The 10,927-nt window shown below is 37.8% G+C and overlaps 1 protein-coding gene across 2 annotated transcripts in view; it reads left to right on the forward strand.

Moving 5' to 3' along the window:
- Positions 1–10,927, forward strand: part of LOC110310769 (protein-L-isoaspartate O-methyltransferase domain-containing protein 1) — a 78,900-nt gene that overhangs the window by 26,213 nt on the left and 41,760 nt on the right. Inside the window, exon 2 of one of the 2 annotated variants that reach the window (XM_029474584.1) lies at positions 3,166–3,587. The exons of the other annotated variant lie outside the window; for it this stretch is intronic. Within the exon in view, the coding sequence (XP_029330444.1) occupies positions 3,281–3,587 (307 nt within the window). The 5' untranslated portion in view covers positions 3,166–3,280. The remainder of the gene's footprint in view (positions 1–3,165; positions 3,588–10,927) is intronic. 2 annotated transcript variants of the gene reach the window in all.

Here is a 10,927-nt window from a genome sequence, read left to right on the forward strand (position 1 = left end):
AAAACCCAAAAAAAAAAAAAAAAAAAAAAAAAAAAAAAAAAAAAAAGAGTCATGCCAGATACAGATACAGTGTCAATAGCTGGGCAGAGGCAGGGCTAGGATAGACCATAGAAGGATTGGATTTCATCAGACTGTTTGGGAATTGGGATACAGGTTAAAACCTGTGAATTGCTTATTTCTGGAATTCTTCACTTAATAGTTTAGACCATCATTGATGTTAGGTAACAACAAATCATGGGAAAAGAAAGTACCCAAGTAGATAAAGGCGGATGTGCATTTCCCAGGTTCCCATGCAGCCTTTTGGTTCAGGTCTGATAATCTGCCTCTTACTAGAACATGAAGAAAGGAGCTTCTGCATGTCTAGTTGCCCTTTCATCCACCACCTTTTGTTTTCCTAATGCACTTTCCATCTCCTGAAGTGCTGGGGTCCAGGCCAGTTACTGTAGAGCTGTATGCAGATGGACCTACCCCTCGAACATTTTTGCACATGGAATTATCTTTACCTTGTTAAAAATCTCCTGACTAGCTCATTGTTGCCTTTAGTTGTTTTATTTTTATTTTTTTATTAGATGTGAATATCCTGGGTTTTGAGATAGTTTGAGAGCTCATGTCATATGTAAAAATTCTGATTTGTTTGGTTTTTCAGTAGAAGGTCCATAAATTTGGGGGGACCATTAAAAAGAGTCTGTGCCCCAAAAGTGAGGAAATTGCTGGTCTACAGTGAAAAATTGTTAAGGTGCCAGAAAGTGCCAGCTGTAGATAATTTCTGAAAAGTCTTATTCTTGTGATTGAGCACTTCAGCCAGCAGCAGTCCCTTCCCCAAGTATGCCTTTAAAGAAGCTGCCTTCAGTTTCACTTTTTCCAGGACCCATTTTGTGTACAGCACTCTATCCTTTAGTGCGTGCTTTCTTTCTTAAAGGTGAACATTCTGATGGCCTTCCTTCTTCATGGCTTATTGTAATGTTTAGTAATAAAACACTGTGAAGGTAAATAGTGCTAGCTGTTTATTTATTGTTCCTCGCCTCAACTCGTTCTAACCAAGAATGAACTGTGGGGCTAGAGATGTTCAGCATCCTACAGATAACAGCACTGGCTTCTCCGAGGAGTTTGGATTCCATAGAGGCTCACTGCCATCTGTAATTCCAGGTCCAGACCCTGCATACACAGACAGACTCAGACACACCTATACACATACAAATAAAAAATAAAATTTTTGTTGTCGTTGTTGAAAAAATGCTATAAAGTTTGTAGTAAATACAGCAGACTTTTGGTTGGTTGGTTACGATCATTTTGAACATGATGGATTTCCTGTAGGGTCAGTTTCCTCTTAAGTGTTGGAACTAATGCTAAGGAAATAATTTTTCCATCTAGCCAATTGTGGCTTTTAAATTACAGTCGAGCCGTGGTCCATTGACTCGAGTGGTCCATTGTCGGCACAGTGGGAAGCATGGTAGCACGTGGACAGACATGGTATTGGAGAGGTAGTTGAGAGTTCTATATCTGGATCAGCAGGCAGAAGGAAGAGAGAGTGAGCCACTGGACCTGGCTTGAGCATCTGAAACCTGAAAGCCCATCCCCAGCGACACACTTACACCTCCAACCAGGACACACCTCCCAATAGTGCCATTCCCTATGAGACTATGGGGACCATTTTTATTCAACTCACCACTGCATCGTTGAAGGAAGTCTAAGTGAACCATGATAGAGATTTTAACACATCATACTAAATATACTGTGTAAGTTGTATAATGTCATGAGTAGATTCAGTTAAAAGAAACACATGAATTAGTTTCTGAATGCCTGGGAAGGAAGAGAATGAAAAATGAAAAATATGTGTCTTCAGAGTCAACAAGGAATCCTTTCACCAGCTTACAGGGTTAGCTTACAAGGTTGTTCTCTTAAGTGTTGGAACTAATGCTAAGGAAATAATTTTTCCATCTAGTAAATTGTGACTTGTAAATTACAATCGAGCCGTTTGTTAAATGTCTATTTGTAATGCACACTATTCTTGTAAAATTGTTTAGCAAGTGCCATATTAGATACCAACAGAGACACCATTGTTCTCGCTTATGACGTTGATGTGCATTTAGCTATCATTTATTCAGACTCAGAGAGGATGGTCTATGCTTTACTTCTATCTCCCCTAGCTACACACACACACACACACACACACACACACACACACACACACAATGAACTTATATCACTCTTCCACAGAGGCTATGCTTTAGCGTATTAATGCAATGAAAAGATGTCAATCTGCTGTTAGCTTCCACAGTCTCATTCTGGAAACCTTTATATTTCCAGCATCTAGACATGCCAAATGCAAATGAGCATTTCAGGAGTTTTATTAGTTTTTATTTTGTGTGTGTGTTTGTTGTTCAAATACCAAAGTATCAAACTTGTTAGTGAAGCTTGTGTTCTCATTATTTATTATTACAAAATTTACCAAGCAAAGCATTCATTGTGTTTGTGCATGTACATGTATTAAATCACAAATGTGGCCTTTTAAATATGAGAGCCCAGGCTGGCCTTGAGCTCACCAACCTCCTGCCTTTGCTTTCTTAGTGCTGGAATTACAAGAATGCCATGTAATCATGCCTTTCTTATTTTGCTTTTGCATTTATATTACTGTTTAGGCAATATAAATATTAAATATGTAAAATGTATACCATGTAAAATTGTTAGCTTCTATAAATCAGGAATTTTAAGTCATTATACAGGATTATTTACTTTAAATGTGGCTAAGTACATCAGAGGAATTTTTTTTTTTTTTTTTTTTTTTTTTTTTGAGTCAGAAAGACCTGATTCTAAGTTAAAGCAGTCTCACTCTTCAGACCGGCATAATCTGATGTGGCAGCTACCAGAGGTAGCTGTTAAGCATATGAAATTTGATGAAATTGACTAACTGAATTCTAAGTTCTGTGTACTTATGACCAGTTAACCTCTGGATATGTGACTCATGGTCACCATATAGACCAGTAGTAATTAACTTAAATTCTTAGCCCCAGTTTTCTAACTTCCATTGTTGTTACAAGAATTAAGTAATTAGTATATTTAAGTCATTTAACACTGTGACTGGAACAGAATGTATTCTTGGGAAATAGTAGTTAAATATTATAATACACATTAATTTAAACTTGTTTATTTTTTACTCTTTTCCAGGTTTAATTTATTTTTGGAAATCAAGTTCAATATTAAAAAGAAAGAGCACACATTATTGGAAGCCATTTCTACTAATTCGTTACATTTTAACTTATGATTTGATTTGAATACTGTCATGGGAGGAGCTGTGAGTGCTGGGGAAGATAATGATGACTTAATTGATAACCTTAAAGAAGCTCAGTACATCCGAACTGAAAGAGTAGAGCAAGCCTTCAGAGCCATTGACCGCGGAGATTACTATCTGGAAGGCTACAGAGACAATGCTTACAAAGACTTAGCCTGGAAGCACGGGAACATACACTTGTCAGCACCTTGCATTTATTCTGAAGTTATGGAAGCTTTGAAACTTCAACCAGGATTATCTTTTCTTAACCTGGGAAGTGGAACCGGATATTTAAGTACAATGGTGGGCTTAATTTTAGGTAATTTTATTTTTGTAAATTTCTCTTTATAAAGTGAGCTTAGTTTGCATGGCTCTTCTTGACCTACAGCATATTTGTAACTGTCTAGTATGTCTGAATGTGTTTGTTTAAAGCAGTATAGTGTTTGTTTAGGTGTGGGGACACTCGGTTGTAGTAATTTCCTCTTTCCTAGCCATGACCCTGATGGTTGGTCAACTCTTGCACTGTTCTGTCTAGTTACAGTATATACAGTAGTATCTCAGTACTTAAAATCAAACAACTGGGCCTAGGTCTGTAGTTCAGTTAGTGCACTTACCTAGCATGTATAAGTCCCTGGGTTTGACCTAACAACATACCATCACACTGGCAGGAGACTTAGAAACCAAAGTCATCCTTAATAACATACTAACTACAGAGTGAGTTTGAGACCAGCCTGGGATACATGACAGCCCCCCACCCCCAATACACATATACTGTCCCTCCACCAAAAAAAAAAAACCCTGGCAGACAAGAAGCTTAGAAGTACGTAAAGTGTTCTGTCTACTGATATAAGATTTTTGATTGTTTCTTATCAATGTCCCATTTTAAGTGGTAAGGGAATTGTGCCAGTCAGACAGCAAGAGACTGGGGAAAAGCATATTGCAGCATATTTTGAGTCTGTTGTACTGGGCATTGCTTTTGGTGTGAAACAGAGGCGGGATCAAAAGGGACCAAGATTTTTTTGCCTTTGAAGAGCTTAGGGGGTACTCAAAATGAGTGCTAGTATTGCATATAACACATAATCATATCTCCTCATGTCCAAATGAAAACAATAACCAGGCCATAATAACAAACGTGTAGCTTCCGGTGGCCATGGGTTACTGGGCTCCTGAAAGGAAAGCTGGGGCTTTATGGGATGGATGACGAGAGAAATAAAGAGCCAAGACAAAGTTTTCTGATCAAGGCCCAATGTTTACTTTTGAATCTGAGCTTATAAAATGGGGGAACCCATCTCCCATTGTTGCCTTGTCAGGATCTCATCAGGAAAACAGGTTCAGCCTCTCAGCATGGTAGTGGCATCTTGGAGGAAGCAGCAGATGTAGCAGGACAGTAGACCTTACCTAAGTTGGAAGACTCCATCCTAGGTGGGCTACCCAGCTGTGAAAAACACAGGGTCTGAATCAGCCTGCCAAGGCTGGGGGGAAGGGCATAGTTCCTCCGTTTTTATTAAAAATTAGCTAGACCAGAGCATAAGATTTACTTATGCTCCATGGTCCTGCCTGGGAATTATGGTGGCTCGCAGCCACATCTGTTTTAGGACTGAATCTATTGGACTCTCTCTTATCCTTCCTGGAGGTCACTTGCAGCTTGTTTGTGTTTATTTGCACAAACATGACCTTTTAGTGTTTATTATGAACAACCACGGCCTCTTGGCACATGCTTCCTTCTGTCTTAGGATGAAAAGAGCCATAGACTAGTGGCCTGTCCTTGACTACCGGCCCTTATAGCACACCTTTTTCCTATTCAGACCAAAGCCACAATATGCACTGAATGCATCTCTTCATAGCAATGAATAACTGCCATCTGAGCTTTGCTGAAGGTGGACCTGTATAGAGGTAACCAACCTGTTTAAAATACAAAGTCAAAAGTTAAAAGCAACAGAATTAAAGTTGTCTGGAGGATGTCCCAATTTTAGTTGTAAATTAGCAACATCAGACCACGGTCTGACCTCCGGGTGTGGGGGAGGTGGCTTTGAGAATCAACAGAAAAACTGTTACTTCTTAGAAAATAGTGGTAAAAAGCCAGGTAAGCTGGCTGATGGAGATGTTTAGCTATCTTCATAATTTAAATCTCCAATATTGGATTTATTTCTAGACCAGTCTCTGATTGAGTCAGAATAACTGGTCACATTAAAGGAAAAGAAGAGTCAGTTTTCACAGTCTCTATGTTCTCTGTCCCACAAGGTCTAAAAGCTTGAAGCAAGGCAGCTTAGCTTGTCTAATCTGGGACACAGGCAAGCAAAAGTTGTTCAAGAAATACACCCAGTACAGCTTTCCTGTCACCATTGTCAGGGCACTCAGCAAGCTCAGAGCATTATCCCTTTGTGTCAGAATGTTACACTAATCACTCTGGCAGCTAGCATGCATTCTGTGGAAAAAACACAAACATGCCCTCTTCCCCATATTAAAAACCTGATCAGGATCATGCCATATGCTAATAAGTGTTTACTTTCATCTCATCTGTGCATAAGTATGCCTAGTTGTAGGATGTTATAGACACTCAGCAAAGAGTTCCTTGATATCCAAATTTAAATTTTTTTTAAAGGCGTGATTTAAATAATGTACGCGGGGATATAATTCCCCCCCTTTTTTGTTTTTTAAGAAGATACTATTTTAAAGTTTGACAATACCTTGTCTTTGAGAATTATAAAAATTCCCAGTAACATGGGAAGCATTAAATTGTTGACAAAACAACTCAAATGCTTGGCTGTAATAGCCAGTTCCATTATCTGTTCTAATCTGATTTGGAACACCAAGCATCAAAAAAGAAAAAAAAATTAATGTAGGCATTGACTAATTACAGTTTTAGTTGCTTCTCCTGTTAAGGCCAATTATAACTAGAAAGCCTGAAAGGTGTCAGTAGTCACATGTGCAGATTTTATTTTTCAAAACTCAGAAATATGAGTATCGATACATTTGGAATAATTGATAAATATAAGTCCTGAAGAATTAACATCATTATGTGGAACAGGTAGAAACTGAGGACACTGAGAACAAGTCTTTACAATTTGACATGCACATTCTCTAAAAATACCAAATTATTATCTCAAGCTATTACTATTTCGATGATGTAAATAATGAGATTATATGGCCAATTATTCAATTAATCTGCCTGGGATACAAATCTGGGTTGGCATTGCCTTAAGTGGTCTTGTCCAGGTAGTCCAGGATGAGTTCTTAAATGTCCAAGCACAGTCTTTAACGGAACAATATTTTCTCTTGAGTTATATATGCATAAATAATCCTAAAATTTCAGAATTAGCCAGGCAGTGGTGGCGCACGCCTTTAATCCCAGCACTCGGAGGCAGAGGCAGGCGGATTTCTGAGTTCAAGGCCAGCCTGGTCTACAAAGTGAGTTCCAGGACAGCCAGGGCTACACAGAGAAACCCTGTCTCAAAAAACCAAAAACACAAACAAACAAGCAGTATCTAAAAAAGGAACAATTTCGAGCAATTGTAAACCCTGATTTATATATATATATATATATATATATATATATATATATATGTGTGTGTATATATATATATATATATATGTGTATATATATATATATATATATACACACACACACACACACATATACACAGAGAGAGAGAGAGAGAGGCTATCAGTATACAAATTAAAGCTTGATTTTTAACATTTCAGAACACTGGCTATACTATGCAATTCAATTATCTGTGCTGAAGCAGGAGGAAACTCAAAAGAATAAACATGTGATCCAATCACATATACTTCTCTTCCGTAGAAGGGCTATTTTTAAATATAGTAGATGTATTCTTTATGGGATGCATGCATAAATTTACAGGAAATACAAAAGCGTGCTTAGAAGCAATTTTAACAACTTGTCTTTTGGATGATGATTATCAATTTTGCCTAAAACGTTTACTATGCAATAGGCCAAATATCAGTATTCTGCAATTGCCAATTTAATTGCTGCTTGAAACAAGGAATTGATGTCTCTTCAGATTTTTAAGACATTCTTTCGAAAATTACCTTCATGATGCCTACAATTTTTTTTTTAAATATCACAACAGCTTCATAACAGGATGTGAAAACTTTACTTGGAGATGTAGAAAGATGAGTACACATTAATGCTCTTTTTTGCCAAAGAATTACTGTTGGCACATTGAGTATTAATAACTAAAATAAAGAGCTAATATTTGATTACAGAAATTTCCTCTGTGTCTTAATCAGGGTTTCCATTTGTTGGGGCCGGCCTGCGGCTCTCATGTCCTGGTTCGAGCCTGGAAGGTATCTTGGAACTGGAAGAGAATAGGGAATCTAGGTGGGTAGAGAAATAATGGAACCAAGACAAGCTAGTCTGCTCAAGGTTCAAATTTTTAATGGTGGACACACTTTATAAAGGAGAGGGGAAGCCCATTTCCACCAAATCATCCTTGGAGCCCAGCTGCAGGTGACCACATGTAGACTCCGGAACAGCTAGGCTAACTACCAGCAGGTAGCAGCAGCGGCAGTGGCAGAACAATAGAGTGATCCAGGGAAGCAGGCTCCATCTTAGGTGATCTCCTTAGTGGTAAGCAAACTCAAGGTCTGGCTCAGCCTGCTTCAGGCTTGTGGGAGGCTACATCTCTTCCCTGTTATTAATATAAAAAAGAAAGGCTGGACTGAGGCATAAAATTTATTTATGCTCTATAGTTCAGCCTGATTTCTTTGGGCCTAGTGAAGAAACCTGTCTCAGTGGGATTCCCTAACTTTTCTCATAGTAAACCCTTGTTTGATTAAGACTGTCCTTACTGTCCTAGTAAACATTTTGCAGACCAGCCCTGAGCTGTTGGCTCTGTCTTTTGTAATGCTTAATTAATTACTGAATCAGAAACTTCCTTGCTGAATTCCTAATGAATTCCAAGTCTCGGCTGCAAGGTCTTTCTAGGACATTGGAACACTGGTGAAGGCTAAACTATATCAGAATTCAATCTTAAAAGGCACTTATAATAAGATAATACTAAAAGAGAGCACGTGGATGCATACATTAGACTAACGTGGGGATAGGGTATGAATGTATGGGTTATGAGAACGCCAAAGTTCCAGGAGGTGAGTTTCTGTGAAACTCCTTGCCTCATGAGTGCTCTCAGGCCTCTCGGCCTGCCAAGCAAACATCACTGGGGTGTGCATAGCATTCTCTCTTGTTTTTATATTTCTGCCGAAGTTCCAGATGTCCCGCCTCGTTGTAGCTATAGATCTCAGAAGTGCTCTGAAGATGAGTGGAAACACAACGATTTACTAATAAAATAATGCCGATAATAATAGCAACTAGGATAATATATTGAACCCAATCCAGGGGAATTCAATGCACTTAGGTTATCTTTAAATCTCTGGCCAATTCATCAATGTTCCAAGTGTCCAAGTGACTATTGCTAATATCTGAAATTTCTGCCTTTTTAGCTTTAATATATGCTATGTCCTGCCCTATTGTTAAGACTACTACTTCTAAGTCATTAACCTTTGCCTCCAAATCTTTACATGGCTCTGTGGTGTACTATTAATAAACCACGGCCTCTTGGCATGTACCTCTGTCTAGATTGATGTGATTCCAAGATCAGGGTGTCTGTCTTAGACTGTTTGGACCTCATAGCAAACCTTCATTCCAAATCAGACCAAAAGCCACAATATGTACTAGAATGCTACTTGCTTGGAGGCGGAGATGCACGCTTGTTGCAGTCAGGCTGAAGGGCGTTGACTGACTTGCTTGAAAAAAACAAGTCCAGACAGTGAAAGGCACAGTACAAAAGCTTCTTTTGGGGAAGTCCAGGTACTACATTCAATTGCAAATTAGCAACTATCAAGCTTAGACTTAGAGCTCCAGGTGTGGGGGCGGTGACCTTGAGAATCACAGAAAGGCTGCATTCTTTCTGGGAGAGGAGGCTGTGTTCAAATTTAACTTTGTAAGTAATTAAGAATATTTTGCTATCTTCCCTGGGATACTCTTAATACTGGAATTATTACTAGACCAGTCCAAGATTGAATTAGAATAACCAGTCACATGAGGGAAAGAGAAGAATCACTAATCTTGCTAAGTCAGATTACACAGTCTCTGATGTTCTTTTTACCTTAAGGTTAAAAGGTTGAAGCCAGGCAGCTTCACTTGTCCAAACTGGAAAAATGGCAAGAAGGATGGGTCGAAAACATGTACCCAGTTCAGCTTCTTAGTCACTACAGTCACTACAGTCAGGGCACTGAGTGAACTCCCCTGCCAGCTTTGCACACGAATTAGCCATCATGCTTCTGCAGCGTTTTATGGTGAGAACCTATGCTTTTCCCTTTCCTAATAAGGTAGCTGTTCAGGATCAAGCCATATGCCAATAACTAGATTCTTTTAAGATACATATAAGGCATTTATTAAATTCTTTGACATCCAAATTTCAAAATTCTAAAATTAAAAGTATGATTTAAATAATGTGCATGAGAATGCACTAAATAATATACACAGGGATATAATTTCCCCCCTTTGTTTTTTAAGAAGGTAGTTTTAAAGTTCTACAATACCTTGTCCTTGAGAATTAATAATTTGACAAAACATCTCAATTACTTGACTGTTTATAGTCAGTATTAATGTAACATGGGCAGTGACTAATTGCACTTTCAATTGTTTCTCTTAAAGAGCAGTTGTAACTAGAAAGCTTGAAAAGTTATTAATAGTCACATGTGTCTAATTTATTCAGAAATAAGAGCATTCATTTGCAGCAATTTATTAAGTATGAGTCCTCAAGAATTAACACTATTATGTGGAAACAGAATCTGAGGACACCAAGAGCAAAGAAATTGTCATGCACAATTTCTAAGAATACTAAAATATTATCTTAAACCATAACATTTTGAATATATAAAAAACGAGATTATATATCCAATATATCTTATATGTAGGACCTATAGACTGCCTGAGATATAAATCTAGCATGGCATTGCTTTAAGATGTCCAGGCAATCTAGAACAATTTATTAAATGTCTAAAAACAGCCTTCTTAAATGGACAGCATTTTTTCTTATGAGTTGTATATGTATAAGCAATTGCAAATTTGAGAATTAATAGCATCCGAGGTACGAACAATCTTAAGCAATTGTGAGCTCTGAGATATAATATTGACTATTAATATACAAATTAAGGTTTGATTGTTCAGCATTTTAAAACACCATCCACAGCACACAACTTAATTATCTGTGCTGAAGCAGGGGGAAGCTCAAAAGAATAAGCGTGTGATCCAATTCACATCTACTTATTTCCCATAGAGAGGTTGTTTTTAAACACAATAATTGGGATGCATGCATGCATGAATTTATAGAAGATACAAAAGCATGCATAAAAACAATTTTTTAGCTTATCTATTATTATTTAAAATGATGGTATGCAATAGATCAAATATTAATATTCTGTAATAACCAAATTAATTGCTGTTTGGAACAAGGAACAGACACTTAGGTTTTTGTTTTGTTTTTCCTTTTATTCATTCTTTTTTTTTTAAATTAGGTATTTTCCTCATTTACATTTCCAATGCTATCCCAAAAGTCCCCCATACCCTCCCACCCACCCACCCCCACTTTTTGGCCCTGGCGTTCCCCTGTACTGGGGCATATAAAGTTTGCAAGT

The sequence above is a fragment of the Mus caroli genome, chromosome 1 (genome assembly GCF_900094665.2).
Source record: "Mus caroli chromosome 1, CAROLI_EIJ_v1.1, whole genome shotgun sequence".
NCBI lineage: Eukaryota > Metazoa > Chordata > Mammalia > Rodentia > Muridae > Mus > Mus caroli.